This window comes from Pseudopodoces humilis, chromosome 18, assembly GCF_049639895.1.
Source record: "Pseudopodoces humilis isolate 2021_Gansu_Grassland_sample_001 chromosome 18, ASM4963989v1, whole genome shotgun sequence".
Lineage (NCBI taxonomy): Eukaryota > Metazoa > Chordata > Aves > Passeriformes > Paridae > Pseudopodoces > Pseudopodoces humilis.
Genome location: NC_142217.1, coordinates 2,946,822 through 2,971,731, shown reverse-complemented (window position 1 = coordinate 2,971,731; position 24,910 = coordinate 2,946,822). Strand labels below are relative to the sequence as shown.

General features: G+C 59.2%; 5 protein-coding genes and 1 non-coding gene across 12 annotated transcripts in view; 3 read left to right on the top strand and 3 right to left on the bottom strand.

Annotated features, from left to right (window-relative positions):
- The window catches only part of RAB40C (RAB40C, member RAS oncogene family), a 36,294-nt gene extending 32,478 nt beyond the window's left edge, over positions 1 to 3,816 (top strand). Inside the window, exon 6 of the mRNA XM_005522787.3 lies at positions 887 to 3,816. Within this exon, the coding sequence (XP_005522844.1) occupies positions 887 to 1,167 (281 nt within the window). The 3' untranslated portion in view covers positions 1,168 to 3,816. The remainder of the gene's footprint in view (positions 1 to 886) is intronic.
- Positions 3,817 to 6,937: 3,121 nt separating this feature from the next.
- On the top strand, positions 6,938 to 10,169 carry WFIKKN1 (WAP, follistatin/kazal, immunoglobulin, kunitz and netrin domain containing 1). The gene is given in 7 exon segments (XM_005523131.2): positions 6,938 to 7,014; positions 7,139 to 7,248; positions 7,251 to 7,422; positions 7,424 to 7,441; positions 7,443 to 7,529; positions 7,630 to 7,870; positions 8,679 to 10,169. Coding segments are annotated over 7 exon segments (2,196 nt in total).
- A 420-nt stretch (positions 10,170 to 10,589) lies between these two features.
- Positions 10,590 to 13,428, bottom strand: METTL26 (methyltransferase like 26). 5 transcript variants are annotated; one of them, XM_014252519.2, is made up of 6 exons: positions 13,212 to 13,428; positions 11,995 to 12,157; positions 11,839 to 11,878; positions 11,363 to 11,430; positions 11,085 to 11,163; positions 10,590 to 11,015 (listed from the first exon to the last, which is right to left on the bottom strand). In XM_014252519.2, exons 1-6 carry the CDS (start codon positions 13,406 to 13,408, stop codon positions 10,834 to 10,836), a joined length of 729 nt encoding a protein of 242 aa, XP_014107994.1. In that variant the 5' UTR covers positions 13,409 to 13,428; the 3' UTR covers positions 10,590 to 10,833. The 5 variants fall into 5 exon arrangements, with proteins under 5 accessions (XP_014107994.1, XP_005523187.1, XP_014107996.1 ...); XM_005523130.3 differs by having other exon boundaries at positions 10,840 to 11,015; positions 11,819 to 11,878; XM_014252521.2 differs by having other exon boundaries at positions 10,840 to 11,015; positions 11,363 to 11,450.
- An 83-nt stretch (positions 13,429 to 13,511) lies between these two features.
- On the bottom strand, positions 13,512 to 13,582 carry TRNAG-CCC (transfer RNA glycine (anticodon CCC)). The gene has a single exon. It is a non-coding gene; the product is annotated as a tRNA-Gly (tRNA).
- Positions 13,583 to 14,862: 1,280 nt separating this feature from the next.
- MCRIP2 (MAPK regulated corepressor interacting protein 2) lies at positions 14,863 to 19,194 on the top strand. Of its 2 annotated transcripts, none has more exons than XR_015774086.1 (5): positions 14,863 to 15,774; positions 15,856 to 15,937; positions 17,224 to 17,393; positions 17,504 to 17,631; positions 17,850 to 17,951. XR_015774086.1 is itself a non-coding variant. In XM_005522786.3 (5 exons), the coding sequence occupies exons 1-5, from the start codon at positions 15,723 to 15,725 to the stop codon at positions 18,807 to 18,809; spliced, it is 435 nt and encodes a 144-aa protein (XP_005522843.2). In that variant the 5' UTR covers positions 15,616 to 15,722; the 3' UTR covers positions 18,810 to 19,194. The 2 variants fall into 2 exon arrangements, 1 of the variants encoding a protein (XP_005522843.2); XM_005522786.3 differs by lacking the exon at positions 17,224 to 17,393 and adding an exon at positions 18,739 to 19,194 and having other exon boundaries at positions 15,616 to 15,774.
- A 634-nt stretch (positions 19,195 to 19,828) lies between these two features.
- Positions 19,829 to 24,910, bottom strand: part of ABCA3 (ATP binding cassette subfamily A member 3) — a 31,854-nt gene continuing 26,772 nt past the window's right edge. For both annotated transcript variants that reach the window (XM_005522785.3, XM_088063942.1), the window contains exons 27-31: positions 24,652 to 24,839; positions 24,316 to 24,486; positions 23,726 to 23,913; positions 23,553 to 23,626; positions 19,829 to 22,296 (exon numbers count right to left, since the gene is read on the bottom strand). In XM_005522785.3, coding sequence (XP_005522842.2) covers positions 22,165 to 22,296; positions 23,553 to 23,626; positions 23,726 to 23,913; positions 24,316 to 24,486; positions 24,652 to 24,839 — 753 coding nt within the window. In that variant the 3' untranslated portion in view covers positions 19,829 to 22,164. The remainder of the gene's footprint in view (positions 22,297 to 23,552; positions 23,627 to 23,725; positions 23,914 to 24,315; positions 24,487 to 24,651; positions 24,840 to 24,910) is intronic.

The window sequence follows — 24,910 nt, the reverse complement described above, 5'->3', positions numbered from 1 at the left end:
AAATTTCCTCACAAAAAGGGTGGTCAGGCACTTAAACAGGCTGCACAGGGCAGCAGTGGAGTCACCCTCCCTGGAAGTGTTCAGAACAGATGAAGATGTGGCACTTGGGGACAGTCGTTTATGGAGGTGTTGGCAGTGCTGGGGGAATGCTTGGACTCGATGGTTTTAGAAGGCCTTTCTAACCTAAATGATTCTGTGATTCCACGAACGGGGGGGGGCTCCCTAGCAGGGAATGTGGATCTGCCTGCTCGGGAATGGCAGCGAGGCTTTGGCAGCAGGCAGGCAGGAGGATAACGAGTGCCCTCGTGTGGCCCCTGGCTGGGAATTCCTCGGCAAGGAGAGGGACTTCCCAAAGCAGGCTCACATGGTGCACGCTGAGCTGGGAGGATGCTGAGAAGCTGGAAAGGGCAGAGTAGTGTTCTGGGTGTTCTGGCTTCTTGGGGTCTCTCTGGCCTGGGGGTTCTGCAAAGAGCTGGCCCCTGAGCAGGTCCCAGGTGACACTGTCCTGTTTCAGGATTTGCTGACCCTATTGCCTCTTTCCCAGGCACATCCTGGTTGCCAGAGGATGGTTGAGAAGCCAAGTGTCTGTCAGGAATGTGAGCCAGGCCCTGCCAGCTCTGGGTGCTGAGCAGAGCTGGCATTGCCTAACCCTGCGTTCACACCAAAGCTGGTGTCTGGCAAAGCACAAACCTCCAACAGCAGAGCTCGCCTTGATTTCCCAAATTTTTGTCCTAAATGTCCAGCTCCCTACTCTGGGCTCCTGCACAATCATTATTGACATATCTCCCTGAGGAGCTGGAGCTGTGCAGCGTAAGCAATAGTTGTGGGGGAAGGGCATCCCAAGAGATCTCCTGGCCCTTGACTGTGCGCACCTTTCTCCCTCCAGTGTTCAGCTTACAGGACCTGTGCTGCCGAGCCATCGTGTCCTGCACCCCGGTGCACCTCATCGACAAACTCCCCTTGCCTGTCACCATCAAGAGCCACCTGAAATCCTTCTCCATGGCCAACGGGATGAACGCAGTGATGATGCACGGCCGCTCCTATTCCCTGGCCAGCAGCGGGGGCGGGAGCAGCAGCAAAGGGAACAGCTTGAAGAGATCCAAATCCATTCGGCCACCCCAGAGCCCCCCACAGAACTGCTCACGCAACAACTGCAAGATCTCTTAGCAGGATGGGCACCCTGAGCTTGTGTCGGATCCACAGCCACCCACCGATGTACAGCTGTTTGCACACCGAACCCTTTCCCACTGGATCCTTTCGGATGGGCCACGGTTGCTTTTCCAATGGCACGCACAGCGTTAGGAATGTGCTCACGTTTTGGCTTGGCATAGGAAGAAGCATGGTGCCGGCTGGATCCCGCAGAGCTGGCGGGGAGAGATCTGCCAAGTGACCCTCCAAGAATGCTTTGGGCTTTGCCTCTCGCCCTGGGGTGGAAAATTCAGCAGCTGCCGGGTTGGGGAGGGGGGAAGGGGAAAAAAAACTCATCCAGTCTCAATGGAGCAATGGATTTAATGGAAGATTGAGAGGCTTAAGGGAGTAGGCAAGGAGAGTCTGTGCTGCAACTTTAACTCTTGGCCTCCTGAACAGATTGCTGGTGCAATAGTGATCATTGGATGTAGACAAAAGGAAACGGGGACAGGGGACTAATGACAGTTTTCACCAGGATGTTAACCTGCTGTTGCCAAAAAAAACAGAAAACAAGGCAAGAGTTGGCCAATTGGAAAGGGGAAGGCAGCTCTCCGTTCGCCGCCTTCACTTAATTATGTAAATATTATACATATATATAAATATCACTTGTTTTTTAAGGGTTTTTTTTAAGAAGCAGTCAGGGAAAATTTTATGCAGCCATGTAAATACAAGCACTGGATTGACTTTTCTCATTGTCAGCAAAGGGGACAAGTGGAGGATTTTCCAGTGAAAACACATAAACGCTTTAAGAGACTTTCCCTCACCTCTGGGCTCGTGCTGGCATTTTTAAATACTGCATGTGCAGAAGGAAAGGACAATTGGTGTGGAACATGCCCCAAGCTGCTCTATTCCTATCATTCCCTAGGCAGGCAGTGCATGGAGAAGCAGAGCAGCAAATCCAGGGCTCCTGGTGGGTTAGAGTGTTTTGGCAGGCAGGAGGAAGAGGCAGCTCTGGGGTCAGACTGATGCCTTGCTCACTTTGTGCTTCCTCGTTGGGGATTTGGGAGCAGGGGGTGGAAGCATTGTGCCTAAACAGAGGAAAAATGCTGAATTTTGTCCCTTATTGCTGCAAAGCCTCAGCCGTCACTTCTAGTGCACGCCATCCATGACAGCACCCCATGTGACAGCCTCTGGATCCTGGCTGCTTCCAGCTTTGCTTTCCCAAAGATGCTGCCTGAGCCCGTGCTGCTGTGGCTCCTCCTGGATGAAAGTGGGAAAGGGCAGAAGCAGCTTTTCCCACTGGAACATGAAGGAGCAGGGACTGGGAAGGTGGAAGGTTGGGGTGGGGCAGGGAAACAGCAATCTCCAGGTCCCTCAGTGGCAAAATCACCTGGCTCTTGGGACAGTCCTAGGAGATTGGGAGAGCAAACTGCTTTGGTCCATGGGGTGGCTCCTGGATCTTGGAGGGGCAAGAGCTTGGGATGGATTTTCTGTCAAGCAAGTGCACCTGCCTCCCTGACTTTGTTCCACAGCTGACCTGTGCTGGAAATTCACCTGGAAACTGAGAAATAACACCCAGCCCTTACCCCATCAACTAAGGGAGCCTGGCAGTGGGGCCAGGCTATGGTGGCAGGTTCTCGTAGGTGGCCAGAGTGTGTAGACTGTGAGTAGCATGGTACCAAGTGAAGTGTACAGTGCTGCCATGTCCTCCTGGGATCAGCTTGCTCTGCTCCCCCTTTCCAGGCAGCCTGGGGCACTGCATGGGCAGAATGAAGCCGCTGCAGCTCCCGCACGGCCGACAGACCCGCTGTGTCCAGGCAGCAGGGACAGGAGTGACACGTCCCCCTGTGGGGACATGGCTTCCCTTGCTCCCAAACCGACCTGGGAGGTGCCCCCAGCCCTCTCTGCAGAGCACAGCACGGGCAGGTCTCTTGGCTCAGCTCTTTCGTGCTTTATCACCCAGCTCAAGTGAGCAAGGACAGAATTAAAGCCCAGGCAGGTGGAGGGGGAGAGGAATCCTTTGAAGGGGTGCTTTGGCTCGAGAGCAAAGCCGCAGCCAGGCTGTCCTGGTGGCACAAAGGCCAGGGGATTTGGAGAACCTGTCTGGGATGGCTGGCACCTGTTTCCCATCACTTAACACACAGCAGAAGACAATCGCTGGCTCAGCAGCACAGGGATATACGGCCAACAGGTGACCGGCCCCGCTCCTCCCGGGAATCACCACGGGGCTCCGGCGCCGGTGCGTGGGACAAAGAGGGATAAAGGGATCCTTCCTGAAATCACCAAGCTGCTGCATGTCTCAAAATTCGCTGTACCTCTGCTTTGGTTTGGCTGTGCCACATGTGCCACCTCCCCGTGCTGTTTCCCTGTGGTTGGTTTAGGTTTTGTCACCCTATAAAGTCTCACGGATCCTGTCTGGAGTGGAGATGGAAGATTTCCCTGGAGTGATTGCCCAGCAACAAACTATTTTTATTTTTTAATTTAAAAGGAAAAGATTCTTGCATCTGATGGTCAACACTAGTCTGTAGCTGCTCTCCAACACTTGTACCATTCCTGAGTTGGATTTTTTTGGACTATCCTTTTATTTTTTTATTCCTTTGTACAGTCAGTGTTGTTTAACTGATTCTACATGGTTTTGTTTTGTATAAATTAAAGTCTTTTTGTTTGTTTTGAACTACCAGTTGAAAAGAGGAAAAGTTGTATCCATTTTTGGGCTGGGAAGAGGTTGAAGGGAAAAAGGTGGTGGTTTGCCCATGCCTGGGCATTTGGGACTGTTTGTGGTACAAGTGTGTATTTCCATTTCCAGGTTATCCACAAAATAACTTGAATTACATTTTCTGGGGAGCCATGATTCCTTTTCTGTAGATGCAGAAGATAAAGCTGGTTTTGATTTTTTGATTCTCATAGAACCACTGTAGGGTAGTGGAGCCCTAAGAAAACACAAACTCATCTCCAGCAGGGCTGGTCTTGTAGGTGGCTGGAGGAAGCCAGGCTCTCCAGCAGTTTGCCAGGAATCGTGCCCAGTCCCTGCTCCATGGGGACAGGACAAGTACAGTCAAACCCTGAATCCCTTCTTTGGGTCTGGGTGATCCTGGGGGAGCAGCGAGTGCTCTGGCAGCAGTCACCCATCCTGCCCAGACTGGAGCAAGCTGGCAGCTGTCCTGGGACAAATGGGAGAGGGTGCTGCAGGGAGCTTGGAGCACCGGTGTCACACCAGGGTGGCCTTTGGAGGCACCAGGAGCCCCAGAGAAGGGGGATTTGATCCTGGGGTGGAGCGAGACTTCTTGTCTGATCCCCTTCTCCCAGCCTACCTCCCCTTGACCTCCCTTTTCCCCTGCCTTCTCACTTCCCTAGGATCAGATTTTCCACTTCGTACCAGACTGGCCACGCTTGTTTTAACAGCTTAAGCAGTAATTGCTGGGGCTGGGAGGGGGCAGGGGGAAATGAGATCGTGTCTGCAGCCTGGAAAACCCTGGAGCTAAGGTGAAAGCCTGGTCAGGGAAGAGTCACACAGCCCTTTTTTTCCCCCCTTTTTCTTCAGGGGGTTCTGGAAGTGTCTGTTGCCTCTCCCAGGGCCGAAACAAAGGCTGTGTGTGGTTTCAGGTGGGGTCGGGACAGCCGGAGCCCATTACGGCGGAGCAGCGGGGGCTGCGGGGCTGCAGCTGTCTGCTTGGGAAGAGCAGGACAGGAAAACACTGCACAGCCTGAGCAGGGTGGGAAGGCTGGGAGAGCTTCAAGGCTCTCTGGTCCTTGAAGAAAAAAGGAGAGAGAGCAGGTTGCTCTAGGATGATTCAGGTCTTTGGTCACCGTGTTTCTCTGCACCCGCCTTTCTGATGTGAGGTTTCTTGGGTTGGTTCCACTGTCCCACGAAAGCTGGGAAGAGGTGATGCAACTCCCTGCATCATGCAACTGCAAGATGCTTGCAAATGAGGCTGCTGCTGCCCACGGGTGCACTGGAGGGGCAGGAGCCTGCGGGGTGCAGCAGGTCCTGGGAGCAGGAACCTTCCCTCCAGGACATGGTGCTGAGCCAGTCCCTTGTCTTGGAGGAAGAAGTGTAAAGCCCTCATCTATGGGATCTTTGAAAGTGACTCCAAAAATCCCAGTTCAAGAGTGCAGTTGGTGCCTGGACACATGGAGGTGAACAATTGGGAACTGTTGAGATGGTGGAATTGGTCAGGGTGGGAAGAGTTGCTTTGTCATTCACCTTCAGCTTGAGAAGCACTAGAAGAGGCTGGGTGGGGGTCCCAAGGTGTGTGTGAGGATTTCCAGTTGTTGGCAGCTGCTTTTCTAACCACACAGCAGCTGCCATTGCTCCATCCAGCCTTGCACCACTGAGGTGAAGGTTCCTGGCTTGTCCTGGCAGCTTCTGATCTTGAGAACAAGCGTGAGGCACCTTGGGTCTGGTGTGAGCCACATGTGAGTGACCCTCTGGGGCTGCTGCTCTGGCTCTGGAAAGGGTCAGTGGGGCAAGATCCAACCCAGACACTGGCATCGTGCCAGCCACACGGAGCCCAGACATGGGTATGGGCAGAACTTGGGCTCCAGCTCTTGTTCCCCCTTCCCTCCTGCACCAGCCCCCCTGGAAGGACCCTGAGACACCCCAAAGTGTCCCTGTGCCTCTGGGCTGCATTCCTGGGGACCAAGGTGCCATGCATGTGCCACGTTTCTTCCCAGCTGGAGTTTGTGGGTTTGTGGATCGGGGGTCTCCAGGCAGTGGGTGCCTGGGGCTGGCTGGGTGGGTCTGGGGGTTTCAGGCTGCCAGGGAATGCAGGGTACAGGCCCCAGCAGCTCCTGCCTGGGCTATCCTGGTGTGCAATTCCCTGTTTGCAAAGCATGAGTGTCCCAGGGCAGTGTCACCTTCCCTCAGGATCCACAGCTGCATGGACCCTTGGCTGGCTGTTTGGCTGTGGAATGGGATTCAGGGCACAGCCATGGGATGTGCTCCAGCCCCCCAAGGGATCAAGGCCAGCTGGTGACAGACCTGACTTTGCTTTGGGGTTTTGGGCCCCGGGGAGCCCCAGAATCGCCATGGGAGCCCAGAGCCAGCAGCAGTGCAGCTGCGTGGTGACCCAGGCAGGGCAATGGCAGGGCTGGCCGGTCACAGCACCGTGTCCATGGTACTGGCTGGAGGTCACTGTGCCAGAGCATTGTGGCTACACCCTGCTCACACCAGCGTGGTGGTGTTGAGGGTCCCCCAAGTCACCTGGTCTGGGGCAAAAGGGCTTCCCCAAGGAGCCACAGACTGGGGGAGCACCAAACCATTGCCTGCAAAAGCAGCTCTGGGGTGGGGGTAGGTTGGATCCCCACCCACCTACACAAAAAAAAAAAAGAAGAAAAAGGAAAGGGCTCACCCCATTTTTTTTTGTCCCCTCCACCACCTGCTCCCCAAGAGGGGAGGCTGGAAGTGCTGAGCTGCTCCCCGGGGCAAAACGCCCTCGGGTTTGCTGTTTCACAGGGGCTGCAGACCCCCCTCAGGGCTGAGGCTCTCACCAGAGCCGGAAGAGTTAATGCTCCCAAAATGCCATGAAATGTTCCTGTTGCAGGTCAGTCTCCATCGGGGATTAGGGGGATCTGGCCGGGGAGCCGGGGCCGGCCCCTGCCAGCTCGAGGCTGGTGCGGGACGTGCTGGTTGAGCCTAAGCACGATGTGCCGGGGTCTGGTGTGGCTCAGGAGACATCCTGGCTGTAAATCACCGGGGAGGGAGGGTTGGGAGCCCCGGGGGGCTGGGGGAGCCCCTCCGGGGGGCTGGGTGGGCACCCACCCCGCCAGGCGAGACACGGTCCCGTGCCAGCAGCACGTGGGATGCGGGATGGAAAGCGAGGATGGATCCGTGCCGGTGTCCCGCTCCCGGGCCCCTTCGCCTGTGGTGCCGGTGGGTGCCCGGAGGTGCGGGGCGAGGGACTCCCGGACCAGCCGGGTCCCGGCCGCCCCCAGCGTGGGCTCCCAGGACCTCCCGCCGGCCGCCCCGTCCGAGGGGACCGCAGGCTCCGGCTGTTTTCTCATCCTGCAGGAATTCGGCTCCGTGGGCCGGGCGAGATTTTGTGTGCCCCCCCTCCCCTTCACTCTCCCTCTTTGGAGACTTTCTGCATTCTGCCTTTGATCTCCCCCCGTGTTTGCCCAGGGATCGCCGGGCTCGCCGGGGTTAGAGGCTGAGGTCAGCGCCTTTCCCATTCCAAACACCCAGAAACATCAGTGGGAAGGGAGGGGATTCAGATTACAACCTTCCCGTCCTCCCCTTCCACCCCACTCGCCCCGCTGGCCGTGCCGGGGATGGACTGAGCCCCGAGAGACACCGGCCGCTGCCGCCGTGTCCCCCCGAGAGCCGAGCGGCGGCGATGGATGGAGGCGGCGGGCGGCGTCGCCGGTGGTCCGGCGGGCTCCGGGTGTGCTGAAGGACAGAGGTTTGGTCCTCTCCTCCTCCTCTTTGTCCCCCCGCCCGCCCGCCCGCCTTCTCCCTCATCCCGTCTGTCCTGAATGTGATTTATCCCGAGCCCTGCCCAGCGAGCCAGGCCCGATGGCTCCGGGTGGGACCGGCGGGCGCGGGGCCCGGGGCCAGCGTGCGGGTGGGCGGCAGAGGCTCCCGGTGGGCGCCGCGCTGCTCCTGCCCGTGCTGGTGGCGGCGGCCGGGCTGAGCCTGCAGCCGGCCAGGATGCGGCACCTGGGCGTGTGCCCCAACCAGCTGAACCCCAACCTGTGGGTGGACGCCCAGAGCACCTGCGAGCGGGAGTGCCAGGCCGACCAGGTGAGCGAGGGGGCTGCGGGGACGGTACCAGGGGGGCATCCCCAGGGCCCCGATGGAGATGCTCTGGGGTGCGGGTCCCGTGCCGGGGTGCCACAGCCGGTTCAGTTGTTTCAGTGCAACGGGCTCAGTCCTGCTGCAGCTTTGTCCCCTAAGCCCCTCCTGTCTGCTGGGCTCCCCAGTCCCCCACAGGCAGAGAAACTGCTCGTTGCCCCCTCATATCACCCCCTCAGACCGTGTCCCATGGTCAGAACGCCCTCCTCGTGCACCCCCGGGGGGCTGGCTGGGATGAAGGGAGTGGGTGTGCTGGGATACGGACCCCATCAGGCCGAGGACAGAATCCTCTCCCAGCTTTTCCCTGAGGGCCGGAGCCCACCCACGGACCGGGTTGTCCATCCCAGAGAGCCCCGGCCCTGAGCTCTACCAGGCTGGGCAGAGGCAACCCCACCCGGTTAGGGCTGTCTGAACCCAGAGGGGAGACTCCTTCACAATTCATCTGTATGAGTTCTGCCTCCCCTCGGCCAGCAGGAGCTGAGAAGGGCAAGTTGCTCTCCTGTGGAGGAGAAGGGACCGTCTGCACTGCGGCGCACCCCCAAACATCCTGGGGGTGCTGAGGGTGGGCTGGGGCTGGTGCAGCCGTGCCGGGGACGTCTGGCTCTTACCCGGAGCCTAGCGATGCTGAAGGTGCACAGAGCTGCTCGGGGACACCTGCCCACCCCAAAGTCCCACAGGGGTAGGAACAGCACCCTCAGCCCCAGCGCGGCGGTGATCTCCACGTCCCCCCCGCCATGTCTTCTCCCTCCCCTCCCAGGACTGCGAAGACTTTGAGAAATGCTGCACCAACGTGTGTGGGCTGCGGAGCTGCGTGGCCGCGCGTTTTGCCGACGGCAGCCTCCCTGCGCTGGCTCTGGCTCCCGCCGCCTCCTGCGAGAGTTTCGTGTGCGCGCAGCAAGGCTCGGACTGCGACATCTGGGACGGGCAGCCCGTGTGCAAGTGCAAGGACCGCTGCGAGAAGGAGCCCAACTTCACTTGCGCCTCCGACGGCCTCACCTACTACAACAAGTGCTACATGGACGCCGAGGCGTGTCTGCGCGGCACCCGCCTCACCACCGTGCCCTGCAAGCACATCTTCACCTGGCCCGACACCAGCCCCGTGCCGCAGGAGACCACGGCTCGCCCCACGCCGGGAGCCGGCCCCGAGGTGCCGGTGCCCCCCGCCCTCTACACCAACCCCTTCCACCAGTCCGTGCGGGCCGGAGGCACCGTCAGCTTCCGCTGCGACGTGAGCGGCCGCCCGCAGCCCGACATCACCTGGGAGAAACAGAGCGAGCGGGACGAGAACTTCATCATGCGGCCGGACCAGATGTACGGCAACGTGGTGGTCACCAACATCGGCCAGCTGGTCATCTACAACGCCCGCCACGAGGACGCCGGCATCTACACCTGCACGGCCCGGAACGCCGCCGGGCTGCTCCGCGCCGACTTCCCGCTGTCGGTGGTCAGACGAGAGCCGGGGGGGACCCCGCGGACCGGCAGCCCCCAGCCCTTCCCCAGCGCCGAGTGCCTGAAGGAGCCGGACCGGCGGCGCTGCGAGGCCACGGAGGTGCGCTGGCATTTTGACGCCAAGCAGGGCTCCTGCCTCACCTTCCGCTACGGCGGCTGCGGGTCCAACAGGAACCACTTTGAGACGTACGAGGAATGCCGAGCCGCCTGCCTGGGCAGTGCCCGCCCCACCTGCCTCCTGCCCATGGTGCAGGGACCCTGTCAGAACTGGGAGCCTCGCTGGGCGTACAACCACCTGCTGAAGCAGTGCCACTCCTTCGTCTACGGCGGCTGCGAGGGCAACACCAACAACTTCGAGAGCAAAGAAACCTGCGAGGATGTGTGCCCCTTCCCCAAGAGCCTGCAGTGCAAGGCCTGCCGCCTGAAGAGCAAGATGGTGCTGAGCCTCTGCCGCAGCGACTTCGCCATCGTGGGGCGGCTCATGGAGATCGTGGAGGACCAGGACTCCGGCATAGCCCGCTTCGCCCTCGAGGACGTCATCAAGGATGAGAAGATGGGCCTCAAGTTCTTCAACATCAAGTATCTGGAGGTGACCTTGACCGACATGGACTGGAGCTGCCCCTGCCCCAACATGACGGCAGAGGACGGGCCCCTGATCATCATGGGCGAGGTGCACGACGGAATGGCCACGCTGGACCCCAGCAGCTACGTCCGGGCCGCCAACGACAAACGGGTGAAGAAGATCTACGAGCTGATGGAGAAGAAAACCTGCGACCTCCTGAACCGCTTCCAGGACTAGGGGAGAGCCAGGATGTGGCGACAGGGAGAGCTGCAGACACACCATGGAGGGGGCAGCCTGAGGGAGCCCCTGCACCAGTGCCTGTGTCTAGAGGTTACCACTGTCATGTAGTTCCCCTCAAACCCGTGCTGAGCCCCAGACCAGCTCCCACCTCCACTGTAATTTATCTGCCGCATGTTCCCCCCACCATGTGACACCCCCAGCCTGTCCAGGAGCAATAGAGAATTGGGTTGGGTTGCAGAGGGGTGGGAGATCTGCCAGGACCACCCCACTCATAAAATCTTCTCTCCTCACCAAAGCCTCTGGGGCCAGTGCTGGACCTGACCCTTTCATTGGTGCTGGAGGTGGAACTGGGAACACCCCCACACCCCAGTATTTGTGCTGAAAACATCAGGGAGCTGCTGGGGTGTGGAGGGCAAAGCCACAGAGTTTATTGGGGGGCAGCAGCACAGTCCCGGGGAGGGAGGGAAGGGGGACACCATCAGCACAGCATCCTCCGAGGAAATGGAGCAAGGAGTCTCCGCCATGCCCAGGGGTGTTGTGTCCCCTCCCCCACACTTGTGTCCCCCGTGGCAGCTGTGCTGGCTCCTGTGCTCCAGTGGGGGCACCCCGCTGCAAAGACAGCCCCAAAGGCACCAGGGGAGATGGACCCCCCCCAGCCAAGTCAGCCCCAGCTGGGGTGCGTGGGGCTCCGTCCCATCACTGCTGTCCCCAGCCACGGTGGGACAGTGCCACCCCTGCAGGAGGCATCAGTGGGGACAGCAGCGCCGGGAGGCGCTGGAAGCGCTGTCAGGGCAGTTACAGCTTGCGGAAGATCAGGCTCTTGTTGTTGGCCGGCATGTCCACCTGGAAGCACAGAGCCGGGGCTCGGGGGTGCCCAGCGGCACGGGGAGCACCCCGGGGCCCATCACCTACCATCCTCTCCAGGCACAGCCCGTTGGCCTCGGCCAGCTCCCGCAGCAGCGCCGTGTCCCGCAGCCCCCAGGCGGGATTGCTGTGGGGAGGGAGGTGTGGGTCACACCCAGGGACATCCCGCCCCACATCAGCCCCATCTCCCCGCGGGTGGGGGCTGCCCTCCGGCGTGGCTTATCTTGAAGGACCACACCGGGAGGGAGCTTCCTGCAGGAGCAGGGGCGGGACAGAGAGGACGGGATGAGCCCCCAGGAGCCTGAGCCCCCCCAGCCCCCCCCTACCTCTGCCTCAGGCTGCGGTCGAAGTCCACATTGCTCTGGGGGCTGATCTGTCCGTCCACGGCGTAGGGCTGGTGGGACACAGCTGGAGCTGCAGACATGAGCCACCCCGTGTCCCCCCAGCTCCCCTTCCCCGGGCTGCTGTCCCCACCAAGCACAGAAGCCAAGCGGGAAGGGACACGGCCCCCAAGGAATCCCATCAACCACTCTGAGTCCTGTCACCCTCTGCAGGCCTCCCAGACCCTGCCTTGGATAAGGTGAGGGAGGACAGGATCTCTCTCATCCAAAACTGCCCCCTTCAGGGCTCAGCATGTGCCCCAAAAGGCAGAGACCCTCCAAAACCCAAGCCTGCATTTCCCAGTTCCCTCCCTAAGCCACGACTGGAGCTGCCCTCCCAGCTCCTCCCCGCTATCCGCTGTGCCACCCTGCACCCCCGGCTGCCCCAGGACAGTGACCCACCCCATAGGTGAAGAGCAAACCTCCGGGCTTCAGCAGCACCCCGGCACCCTTGAACAGGCCCTGGGGAAGGAGAGAGGTGGGGACGGGGTCAGGGGGCCGGGGACACCCCCCGGGAGCCCCCCCCGGGAGCTCCCCTCGGTCCTGGCAGGGCACAGGGGCTGTCCAGGGCCGCTCACCTCGGTGCACCGCAGCTCTGTGATGTGAATCATGTTGATGCTGACGAGGAGGTCGAGGGTGGCGGGCTGGGTGCCCCCCCAGGTCTCCCAGCCCTTTGACACATCCAGCAGGATGGGGGGCAGCAGGTTGGGCAGCTGCGTGGCCTCCACATAGGCAGCGATGCTGTGGGCACCAAACCCAACCTGAAGCCAAGCTGGGCCCCCTCCCTGCGCCCCCCAGCACCCTCTGCAGGCAGGAACAAACCCCTGGATGGACGTGGAATAACTCGGACGTGGGTGCAGCCCAGCCTGGGGGCTCTTTGCCCAGCCCTTTCAGCTGGCAGATGGAGAACTGGAAGCACCTGGACAACCACCAGGGCCTAAACTCCTCAATTTTGGAGCACCCTCCCCTTATGGGGCACCCCACTGGCTCCACTGCATCAGCACCTCCTGATTTTGGTGTTATTTACACACTTTTTGGCACATTCACCACCCAGGTCTCAGCTTCTGCAGCCTCCCAGTTTGGGGATTATTTTTACCCTGGTGGGAGGTGCTGGGTGGGCAGCACAAAACTCCCCCTGGACAGTGCTGGTTCCAGCACCTCCTCACCAGGCTTAAGGTTTTTTTCTACGGTGGAAAGCGGGATTTGGGGAGTTTTCTGGGAAAAATAAAGTCCTGAGCTGGGGAGCATGGGTTGTTTGGGAGTTTGGATATTGGGGATTTATTGAAAAAAAATATAGTGAGTATTGACTTGGGGAGCCTGAGCTGGGCAAGAGTTGAGTATTGTGGTTTGGCTGGAAAAAATAAAGCAGCAGGACAGAGAGCCTGGGATGTCCAAGGGGTCTTTGCTGAGAAAAAAATACACATTAAACTCATCTGAGAGCAGGATATTGGGATTTTCCTGGAAAGAATACAGCACCGAGTGGGGGAGCCTGGGCTTCTGGAGATCTGGCTATTGGGTTTTTCCTGAAAAAAGAAATTAAGTGTGGAGCCTGGGCCCACTGTTGAGTGGGTCTTTTCTGGGAAAAAATACGCATCCAGCTCATCCAAGAGTAGGATATTGGGATTTTCCTGGAGGAAACAAAGCAGGAGAGCCCAGACTGCAGGAGATTTGGATACTGGGGTTTTCCCCAAATCCCCAAACGAAATAAAATAAATAAAGAAAAAATAAATAAATAAAACGGGGAGCAGGGAACCGGGGCCGCGGGTCCGTGGGATGTCACCACCCCGGGACTCACCTGCGCAGAGCCTGGGGGTCGATGTCCGAGGGCTGCCAGAGCGCCTGGGGCAGCGCCCGAGCGAAATGCGCTGCGTGGAGCCCCGCGCCCGCGGCCACCTCCAGCACCCGCAGCGCGCCCCCGCCGCGCCCCGCGCACTCCCGCAGCACCGCCAGGATCGGGCCCTTGTTCCGCTCCGCCGCCGCCGGGACCTGCATGGCCGGCCCGGGGAACTCCAGCTCCCGGCACCGCCCCGCGCCGCGGGTGGAGCTTCCCACGGCGGGGAGCGGAAAAAGCGGTAGGAAGGAAAAAGAAGAGCTGTGCGCCGCCCGGGAATCGAACCCGGGTCGCAAGAATGGGAATCTTGCATGATACCACTACACCAGCGGCGCGGGCGGGAGCGGCCGTGCCCGGGAGCGGCCCTGCCCCCGCGGCCCTGCCCGCCCGGGCTCCGCCGAGCGCCGCAGCCCTGGAACCGCAAAGTGCGGCTTCCGCGGGCACCCCAGCAAAACGGGACCCCCAGCCGCCCTTTCCAGCTGTCGCTGGTGATGCAGGTCTGGAGGCAGCCATCTGGAGCACAAGGATTAGGGGTTCAGCCCTTCCAAACTCAGGGATGCGCCAACAGGCACTTAGAAACTCCGGGAGGTTCCCGGGGAAACTGAGGCACAGCCGCCAGAACGTGACAGGGTGGCTGACAGCCAGTGGTGACATCCCACGGGTCAGGGTTGTATTTAAGCACAGTAACAGGTTCGGGGTGCTGCTGGGCTTTTATGGGATGTGAAACAAAGAAATTAAGAATTAGGAATTAAGCATAAAGAAATGCTTGACCAGAAGAGAGGGAGCTGACAAAAACCTATACTGCTCCCACAAGAGCAAGAAAAGTGTGAGACTGCAGGATAAGATAAAGAGCTAGAATACACAAACAGGATGCAAGGACAAAGGCACCACAGGATAAGGGGATTGTTTGGACCCCTAAGCCAGAAGGAACAGTATCAAAGTCCGAAAGGTGGTCAAAGGACTGAAAGAAGCATGTGCGAGAAGACAAGGTGAAAGTTCAGCCAAGGAGAAAATTGCAGACCTCATCCCAGAGACCCCCAGACGACCACTGAACTGACCAAAAATGAGCAGTGCGCAGCTGCAGAGGGGCGTGGAGTCATTTTAATATGAAGCAAAGACAAGGCGGGGTTAGGAAATGAATATGTATGAGGTGAATTGTGCAACCCTAGTTTGTAAAAGATAAAAAGAAAAAGCCAAATCTCAAAAGCGTGCATGCACCTCAGCGCTGAATAAATTCATACCTGCTCTTATAACAACTCTGCGAGTTACAGAGTTTTTCTATCTGCATTTCAGAGGTACCCTCCTGCACCCCTCCCTCCCTGGCCACTACCGTGGCAACGTGGCGGAAAGGCAAAGGTCACCCTCGTAGGGTGGCTCTGCAGCCCCTGGAGCCAGGCTGGAGCCTCCCAGAGACCCCAGTGTGTTTGTCACACCATCTCTCCCCAAAACTCTGGGTGCTGTCGCCAGCCACAGGGGTGCCGGGTGGACACTGCGGGGTGGCCGGCTGGTGGTCATGTCCGGCTCTGCACCTCCTGCCACGTGGGGACACCTTGGAGGGACCTCCTCGCTCCAAAGGTCACTGTGCTGCCCACTCCGGCCTCCTGCGCTGCTCATGGGATGTGCACATCAGGACTATTCACAGCGCTGGCCCCGTTGAGGGTGGCACCTCAGCCCCTGCCTCTGCACCTCTTCACTGTTCCCTGTCTGGGTCCTTTATGTCCCAGGAATGACCCCTGTCTGTCCCCTGCGTGTGCCGTGGCTCCACTGTTCCGTTTCCTGAAGGTCCCGTCCGGGTTTCCCGTGACTCCCGTGTCCCGTGCCCGCCTGTGCCGTCTTGTTCCCACGTGCCTGCCGTGCCCTTTCCCCTACTTGAGCCCCGCATGTTCCAATGTCCCCTGTGTGCATTCTGTCTTGTTCGTGTCTCGTGTCTGTCCCCACATGTCCCCTCTGTATCCCACGCAAGTCCCCACGTGCTCCCAGGGCTGGTCTCCAGTGTGTCCCTGCATCCTCGGTGTCCCCATCAACCCCCCACGTGCACCCCTGACATGTCCCGCGTGTGTCCAGTGTGTGTCCCCACCGTACCCCATCAGTGTCCGCTGTGTGCCCCCTCACCCCCCCCCGTGTGTGCGTCCCCAGGTCTCACGGGTGTCCCTTGTGTGTCCCCTGCACACCTGCGGGGTCCCGCCCGCCCCCGATGTGTCCCGTGAGCGTCCCCTACGTGTCCCTTACCCAGCGCTCGTGTGTCGCGTGTGTCGCGTGTGTCGCGTGTGTCCCCGCACGCCTCCCGCGTGTCCCCCCGACCCGTTCGGCGGCTGTCCCAGCCCCCAACGCGGGCCCAGCGCTGTTCCTTTAACCAAGCGTGGGGGCGTGTCGGTGCTGGAGGGGCACGGCCCGGCCCGGCCCACTAAAGGCTCCGGCGAGGGGCGCGGGCGGCACTGTGCCGGGGGTGGCGGGGCCGGGGGCCGGGCCCGCAGGATGTACACGCTGACTCGCGGCCCCAGCAAGCTCGCCACGCAGCGCCGCACAGGTACCGGGGGGCGCGGGGCCGGGGGCCGGGGGGCTCCGGCCCGCGCTCGCCGCCCCCCCTGACGCCCCGCACGCCCCGCAGGTCCCACGCAGCAGGCGGTGGAGAGCAGCAACCTGGGCGAGCTGCGAGGGCGGCCGCAGCCCGGCCCGTGGCCCCCCGCCAGGTGAGCCCCGAGCCGCCGTGACCTTGGGAAGGGACCGGCGCTGGGGCGGCCGGGCCGTGACCTTGGGAAGGGGAGCGGGACGGCCGGGCCGCCCGGCGGGACGCGGGAGGGGGAGCCGGGGTCTCCGCTCGGTGCCGCTCGCCCCGGGGGTCTCGGCCGTGGCCGTGGCCGGGCGCGTCCCGCGGAGCTCGGTACACGCGCGGCGCGGGCCGCCCCTCGCCGGGGACGCGCCGGAGCCGCTGCCCCTCGTCCTTCCCACGGGCCGTCCCCGAAAATCGCGGGGAGAGGAGCGGTGGGGTCACGCCAGGGGGGCGCGGGGGGTCCCGGTGCGGGGCAGAGCCGAGGTCGGGCTCGTCCAACCCCCCCGTGGACGGCCCCGATTGCACAAAGCGGCGGCGGGGCCAGCGTGACCGCCAGCCTTGGCCGTGCACCCACGGGGGCCGCGGAACCCACGCGGAGCTGGAGATCCCCTCTGTCCTGAAAGCCGAGGTGACACTTTGTGGGTGAATTCCAGTGTTGAGCGGCAATGCCTGGAGCTGTTGGCTGGGTGCAGTTGGGTGTTCCAGTGGCTGGGAAATGGTGATGGGACCCCTAAGGAGACCCTTTCCCGGCTGGAGAGCTGGAGTCAAAGCACACCCAGACAGGACAGTGGGACCCCGCTAGTTCTGCACCTTCTTTCCAGCTCCAAGAAATGGACGAGCCCCCCCAGTTCCTCTCCTTCCCACGATCCCTGGAATTTACTGGATGCTTCTGCCACGCTTGCCCTCCTCCTACCTGTCCAGTGCCCCTGGCTGTGAGGGCTGGAGGGTCACTGCCCTCCCCAGACCCTGCCTGCAGATCTGCAGAAGCTGCCTGTTCCCAGTCTCTCCTGCCCTCCAAACTCACTCCTAGGGCCCCTTAGACTTTGTCCCATGAGGAACGTGGCTGTTGCAGAGGTGTCCTGCCATAGAGCTGGGCAGAAAAGTCAAAATGCTGGAGTTTTGCATTGAACATGCTGCCAAGTCTCATCCCAAGTTTTTCCTTTATCTCTGGTGGGTGTTCCTGCATCCAGACAGGGGGTGGTTGAAGTGCCCCTCACCAGAAGGGATCCCAGCTCTGAGGAAGCCTGACCTGCTCCCACTTTGCAGAGTGTTACATCCCAGTCCTGGGGCACCCTGGGGACATCCTGGGCCCAGAGCTGTTCGGTGAACTTGGGTGTTTGATCTGCAGAGGATGGCACATCCCCTGTCCAGTACCTAACTGGATTTCACTTCCATTCCCTGATATTACTGCAATTTTGGTGGCAGATTCTTTATCTTAAGGACTGCACTTGGTGCTAGGTTGGAGAGTGGCAGCTGGTGCTTTTCCCCAGGGAGTTCCCCTTGCACCGTTCCTGTGTCAGAATCCCCTATCCCTGGGGGCTGGGCCCCTTTCCATCCCAGTCCTCGGGGACAGGGCTGGGTGGCTGCAGCTGTGGGTGAGTGTGTGCCCGGCAGGGCGACCAGGACACCTGAGCCACCCCAGTTCTTGCTGGGGTGGGCAGAGATCCCTGTGCCCTCACCCCCTCTTGCTTCCCTCCCTCCACAGCCCAGCGCCAAAACTCGTCTTCAACAGAGTGAATGGCAAGAGGCCCCCACTGCTGCTGCAGCAGATCTCGGCCCCTGAAGAATGTTACACCCTGGCCCACGAAGAGAACGTCCGTTTTGTCTATGAAGGTGAGGACAGAGGGTCCCTGGGGCAGCACCCAGGGGAGCTGGAGCAGATGGAGTCCCCTCCCCAGCACCTGCACTGTGCTGGGGATGTCAGTGGCAGGCACGGAGTCCCCAGCCTGGGGACTTGCCCTCCTTTGCTCTGCCTTCTGCTCCTGTCCCACAGCCCCCCACGCTGGGAACCCCTGTCCCAAGCCCACCCCGTGCTTGTTCCCCCTCCCCAGCCTGGCAGCAGGTAGAGCAGCAGCTGGACGGCAGCCGGAGCGGGGAGAGCGCCTGCGGCCCCGTGCAGTACGTGGAGAAAACCCCCAACCCCGGACTCAAAGGTAAGAGGGCAATGGTTGTGGCACTGTGGGGTCATCAGGCTCGGGGTGCAGTGAGTGGCTGTCAGCTCAGCCTGCATCTGAACAGGGCTGTGGTAGAAGGAGGAGGAGGATTCCAGTGCTGGATGTGCCAGAGGGGCTGGCTGGGTCTGTCCTGCTGGTGCTGAGGTCACTCTGGGGGTGCTGGGGGGAGACAGCTGGCCCCAGGCACTGTGGTGGGGATGTCCCTTTGTGTCCCTTGGATGTGCCACTGTGTTGCTGACTCCTCTGGGATTCAGAGCTTCTCCTGCTTCCAAGGGGTTCAGCATCATGCTGGAGAGAGGAGCTCCCCATGGGGACCTGCTTCTCCTGGGGCCAGCAGGACCAGTTGGGCATGGGGACAACACTTGTCTGGTGGCACCTGGAGTCAGGGCAGTGACAGCAGCCTGCAGGCTCTCGCAGTGGCTGAGAGCTACCCAAGGAAGAAAATGTCCCTGTAAGCCAGTGTGGCCTTCTGGGGACGTGGCACAGGGGTGGAGGAGAGCTGGGGGTGTCATTAGATTTGGTCTCAGGGAAAGGTTCTCCCCTCAGAGGTGCTGGCACTGCCCAGGCTCCCCAGGGAATGGGCACAGCCCCGAGGCTGCCGGAGCTCCAGGAGTGTTTGGACAGCGCTGCCAGGGATGCTCAGGGTGGGATTGTTGGGGGGTCTGTGCAGGGCTGGAGCTGGACTGGATGATCCCTGTGGGTCCCTTTCAGCTCAGGATATTTTGTGCTCCTGCTCCAGCTGCTCCCTTCTCTCCGTCTTTTTCAGACTTTGTTCCCATCGACCTGGAGGAGTGGTGGGCACAGCAATTTCTGGCCAAAATCGAGAACTGCTCATAAAAGGGAAGAAAAGGATGTGTTTGGTTTCTTTATAAGAGAAACGAAGCTGCGAGCACCTGGTCACAGCCCAGAACCGGTGGCGTTTTTGAACCACGTTTTTAAAAAATGCCCGAAGTGGAGTGACCCAGCCCAGTGGGACCGGACCACAGCCATGCCTGGCCACACGCCCTCCCCGTGCCCGGCAGAGGAGCAGCGTGTGGCCCCAGCCAGGATTCCTTAAGTGCCAGTTCTCGGACTGCTGCAGCTCCTGCAGCCTCCAGCTCCCAGGGACACTGCGGTGCCACGCTGGGGACGAGGGGGTGGCTCCCCCCCTGCAGCCGTGGCCACGGGGAGGACAGCGGGGTGCTGTAGCAGGACCGCCAGACAATAAAGCGCTGAAACTGCCCGTGGAGACGTGCTTGTGGGACGGGGAACGGGGGGAAGCAGGGGATGGCAGCATCAAGCCCTGCACAGGAGATGCTTCCAGCTGACTCGTGGCTCAGTGGGAACCTGGCTGCTGTGGATTCAAGTTATTGGAGCTCCTCTTGCAGCTGTATCCTTGCCCCAGTGATGCCTCATGTCCCGGGGCTCAGCCAGGGGCTGGTGCTGTCTGAGGAGATGTTTGGGATTTGGAGGGGGGGGGGTGCACGGGCATCTGCAGGGGGCTGAGTACCCGGTTGTGCTCCAGAGCTGGGCTGCAGGTGGGCAAAGCTGCAGGAATGGGAGTGCCAGAGCCAGCTCCCCACTGCCCTGGAGGCCAAAAGGCATTTTGAGCACCAGGCTCGAGGTCTCTTCCTGCCCTGTGATTGGGGAGCTGAGAGAGGATAGTTGTGGCTGCCTGAGGTAGAAAGCATGGGGACCCCAACTTCTGCTTCTGCAAAAAAACTCAGCTGATAGGCTTTTCCAAGCCAGACTTGAGCCCTTCCAGTTCTGGTTCTGTAGGACACCACTCTACCCCCATGTCCTTCTCCCCAGGCAGAGCTGGAGGCCAGCACAGGCTCAGTAGAGTCCGATTCCAAAGGAGGACAGGAAACACCCACTGGAAAAAAAATCATCTTTATTATTCCTATGATGGGGATAACAACCACACAGCAGCCAGGGGGGAGTAGGAGCTGCCCAGGAGCTGTGTTGTTTCTCCCACCTGGGAGGCCAGAGCAGTGCCAGCAACAGCTGCCCCCAGCAGCACCTGCCCATGGAGCACTCCTGGTCCTGGTCCCTGCCCCAGGCTGGCACACCTTGCACTGTGGCTGTGACTGAAATCAGGAGCAGCACCATGCACAGCCTGCAGTGCCTGCCTCACTGACAGACAGGGTGTTACAGCCCCCCAGGACAGGGAAATGCTGCTTCCATAGCACTTCCTTCATTTAGGTGAAGGTGCCCCAGAGTGATGGAGGGCTGGGGCCAAGGGATGTCATCCTTGCCATCTCCCAGCAGCTCTACCATGGCATCAGGGGCAGTGTGGGGGCTCTATGTCCCCACCCCAGCACCAGGCCTTGCAGGGGGCATCTGAGCTAACAGGACATGGCCTCTTCCTGCTGTGTTCAGGGCACTGGCAGCCCGTGGCAATTTTGCATCTCAGCCCTTGAAACCTCCACATTCCCCCTTTTCCCTATCCCAGGCAAAGCCTGAGGGGGTTCTCCTACATCCTGCTGTACTTCCCTTTCCAGAAAACAGTTTACTGGGAGTTTCAGCACTTCAGCCACCCTCCCAGAAAAAAACATCCCCCCTCTTTCTCCCCTAGCTGTGAAAGTCACTGGTGCTGGGATTCCCCCCTGCATGGTGCCCTGGCTCTGCTGCCCACCAGGATGCTCCCAGGGTGCAATCCCTCCCTGCCAGCAGCTCCAAAGGGCTCTGAGGTGCCCAGGGAGGCCATTCACCTGCTGGCTGCTAACTAATAAAAACACACATCTTCAAGCTCTGGGGAAATTCTTAGTAACATGATGCACCATCGTTCTGAACAACAACATTAGGCAAAGGGAAGAAATGGAACAGGAAAGAATTAGTCACAAGGGAAAAAATGAAAACCCAACCCAAAAATATAACCCAACCCCTGACAATGCAATCACTGAGAGGGAATCAGCCCTCCTTGCCATAAATATTAATTAGTTATGTGCAATTGTGTGTAGTACTATAGTGCAAATAGCTCTGCATTGATCATGGGGCAGCACCCAAGGGGCTGCCCCAGGTGACACAGGGACTAATTAAGGACAGACAAGAATCAACACAGATTTCCAACAAACAAACAAAAAACCCCAACCCAGCCACTGGGAAACTCCTAAAAGAAGTTGCTTCCTCCAACTGGACCCAGACAGGGGCAGGACAGGGCCTTTGCTCCCTGCCTGCTGCTGGCACAGCCTGGTGAGGGGCAGAGGGGATGGGCATGAGGATGCAGGACAGATATGGTCCGGCTGGAGCTGTGTGGGGTGTAAGGGGTGAGCTCAGCATGGGCACAGTGAGTGCATCGCTGGCTTTAAACTGGTCCCGTGGCTGCACTGCACAGTGTGGGGTGGTACTGCTGGCAGAACCCCTGCATGGGCACAACACTGAGGCCAGCAGCGTCCCTGGGCGCCCCACGACACTTCACACCCATCCCACAGAGCACAGCCAAGACCCTGCAGCACCTCTCACCTGTCCCAGCAGTGTCCCTGGGCACCTCTCGCTGCCTCCAGCTCTGGCTCCCCAGCCGTGCCCATCATGTGCTGTTCCTGGGGCTGAGCTCTGGGCATTGCTCCAGCACCATGTCCTACCTCTCACCCAGTGCCAGTTTCTGGCACCACAGAGCTCCCCTTGCACAGCTGGGGCCAGTGCCAGCTCCTCGGGCCAGGCTTGGCAAGCAGGCAGGAGAAGTTTTCCCAAGCACTTAAAGGAGACAGAGCCTCCTCTTTCCTATTGCTCCCATGAGCAATCCCAGCTCTTCCTGCTGACCCCAGGGACGGTTTGGATCTTGTGACAGCCTCTGGCTAAACCACGAGCAATCACCAAATAACACACGGACATGCGGGTGAGGACCACAGGCAGCCTCCCGCTGGGTGAGAGCGACAGGCAGGGAAGGGGGGAGCAGAGAGCATCCCGCTCCTCCTCTGCCAGCCCAAGTCCAACACCCCTCTCCACCCATCCAGGCTCCTCCCGGCCTTTTGGGCAGATTTTTTTGCTGGATGGATGGATGAAGGCTGGAGAGTGGCAGTGCCACACACGCACACCCACACACGCCCAGAGCCGGGGACAGCAGCAGGAGCGTTGCCATCCTCTCACCCCTCCCTGGTGAAAAGTTTTACATTTATACAGTATTTAAGACACGCTGATATATAAATTACTGTCTCTATATATACTATGTATAGGCTGAGGGCCAGTCCGTGACGAAGGGCACCAGAAGGGCTCATTTCCCTCTGTCCTCTGTGTAGTGCTGGAAGCGAGTGAAGCTCATGAAGACCTGCTCCAGGGAGATCTGGCTCACCGAGTAGTCTTCCAAGCGATACTTCTCTTTGGCTTTCTCCAGGGCCCCAAAGACCTGCAAGGGAGGGCAGGGACATGAGGGCAGCGTGACTTGGTGTGGGGGGACACCCAGGACCCCTGGGGGAACCCCAGGCTGCGACAGAGGAACCCCCAGGCTGTGCTAGGGAACACCACGATGTGATAGGGAGCCTCCAGCAGGGAAAGCAGAGAAAGCTTTTTTCTCTTGGGAGACCCAGGAAAATTACACCTTCCCTGGCAGGAGAGTGGGGGAAGCCAGGAGTATCTGACACCATTTAAAAATATATGCTGTGGATATGATTGCTTTGCACATTTATATGTGATAAATGCATACGTATATACGTATATACAATTACATAGATATATATATGTGTGTATGTCTGTATTTATACATATACACACACATATCTGGGTTTGAATCCCTGCCCAAGGTTTCTGCTAACACATTATATATATGTAAAATATGTATATAATATAGAAATAATTACATAGGATACTATATACATGACACATAACTATCTGTATTTAGCATACACATGTTTTATATTGAGCTACATGTAATAAACATATTTATAAACCCACTCTCTCTAGTTGTTATATAATCCTATACATAGTTTTTATATAATCTGTATACTACACCCTCTATATACTCTATAGACTATACTATATACTTGATATAGAGTATATACTCCAGAGTACATAATCTGTAGAGTATTATCATATGCCCTATAGAGGATATAATATAGTATATATTGTACATATACAACATACAGTGTATTATATACTCTACATCCAGTGCATATAATATACAGATATATATCAAATATATATATAACCTTAGATACTGCATATGAAAACTATCTGTATGCTGTGACTATCTCTGTATAGCATACAGGTATTTACATATTATAGATAATGTACATATAGACAGTATATACAGAGAATATACTGTGTATACTCTATACATAACTCTCTGAGGGTTACACACTGTATCTGTGCTGTGGGTTTTTATCAGTGTCCCTGGGCTGGGACCCCTCAGGATCAGCAGCTGGGGAAAGGCACCGCCCACAGCCCCAGCAGGACCACACTGTGCCCACGTGGCACCACCTAAAGCCACTGCCAGGGGGCTCCTGGGGCGGAGGGGCAGGAGCAGGGAGATGCCAGCACAGGGAAGCTGTTCCCACCTGTGCCACGTTCCCACAGCAGAACATGGCGTGGGGAGGATGCACCACAGAAAGCGAAGCACTGAGAACACGGGAAGGGGCAGGGGAAGGGTGCCCAGTGCCCCCTTACCTGTGCCCAGCTGAGGTTCTTGTTGGTCAAGTGGTAATGCACCATTCCCTGGTGCTCGTGCTTCAGGACACTGCCTGGGGAATGGAGCAGGGAGAGGCTCTGTGTTAGGGAATGTGCTGAAGTTCACACCCTGCCCCTGCTCCAGGGGCAGCTGCTCCAGCAGCTCACAGTACCTGGGAAAGTCTTCTCCACGAAGGCCTTGAAGGCCTGCAGCTCACCCTCCTCCTCACTCCGGGTTTTGGCCAGCAAGGTGTATCCACTACCAAACTTGCTTTTGAGATGCTGGGGGCTGCCCAGGCACTTGAACTGCCCGTTCACCATGATGGCCAATCGTGTGCACAGCGCCTCACACTCCTCCATGCTGCAGGAAGGAGAGCACTCGTTCAGAGAATCCCAGGATGGTTTGGGTTGGAAGGAACCTTAAAGCTCATCTCATTCCACCTGCTGCCATGGGCAGGGACACCTTCCACTAGAACAGGCTGCTCCAAGCACAGTCCAGCATGCCCTTGAACACTTCCATGGCGGGGGGGGGCAGCCTCAGCTTCTCTGGGCATGTAAGCACCAGGACTCCAGCAGAAGCTTCTGGGAAGTGGCTGGAGGTCACTTCTCTCTGGACTCTTCAAGGAGGGAGATTTGGGTAAAGCCAGCCACTGGCTGCAGACAGTGTACGCCCACCCACCCAGCCCTGGAGGTGTGTCCCATCCCTTGGATCCCACCACTCTCCCTGATCTCTCACGCCAAGCCCTACCCAGCCAAGTGTTACCTGTGGGAGGTGAAGATGATGGATTTGCCACACTCCCGTGTCCGTGTCACCGCGTCCCAGAGCAAGCGCCGGGCCACGGGGTCCATGCCAGTGGAGGGCTCATCCAGAAAGATCACAGGGGGGCCACCAATGAGGGCAATGCCAGCACTCAGCTTCCGCTTGTTCCCACCGCTGCAGAGGAATCACAGAACCATTAAGGCTGGAAACGACCTGCGAGATCATCGAGTGCAACCTTCAGCTGAAAATGGGAGTGAGGAATGGGGACAGAGACCCTCTGTGAGCACAGGGAGCATCAGGCAAGAGGAGGGACAGCAGTTTGTCCACGCCCGCTCTCACCTGTAGGTCCTGACGAGCTTGTCGGCGTGTGGCTCCAGGAGCAGCCCCCGCAGCATGTTCTCCACGCAGCTGCCGATGTAGCGCTCGGGGATGCCGCGCAGCCGCGCGTACATGCTCAGCGTCTCGCGCCCCGTCATGTGCTCCAGCAGGGCGTCGAACTGCGGGCAGTACCCGATCCGCTGCTGCACCTTGGGCCGAGAGGAGCACACGGCAATCAGCTCATGGGCAGCTCGCTGAGCTGGAGGTGCCTGCACACCCA

Bases quoted from the DNA above. Each gene is read 5' to 3' on its own strand.
- METTL26 (XM_014252519.2), bottom strand. From the start codon at position 13,408: ATGCAGGTCCCGGCGGCGGCGGAGCGGAACAAGGGCCCGATCCTGGCG. The intron at 12,158-13,211 runs GTGAGTCCCGGG...TGGTGCCCACAG, and splicing joins GACCCCCAGGCTCTGCGCAG to CATCGCTGCCTATGTGGAGG. The intron at 11,164-11,362 runs GTAGGGGGGGGC...CCCTCCCCACAG, and splicing joins GACCGCAGCCTGAGGCAGAG to CAATCCCGCCTGGGGGCTGC.
- MCRIP2 (XM_005522786.3), top strand. From the start codon at position 15,723: ATGTACACGCTGACTCGCGGCCCCAGCAAGCTCGCCACGCAGCGCCGC. The intron at 15,938-17,503 runs GTGAGCCCCGAG...CTCCCTCCACAG, and splicing joins GGCCCGTGGCCCCCCGCCAG to CCCAGCGCCAAAACTCGTCT. The intron at 17,952-18,738 runs GTAAGAGGGCAA...CGTCTTTTTCAG, and splicing joins CCCCAACCCCGGACTCAAAG to ACTTTGTTCCCATCGACCTG.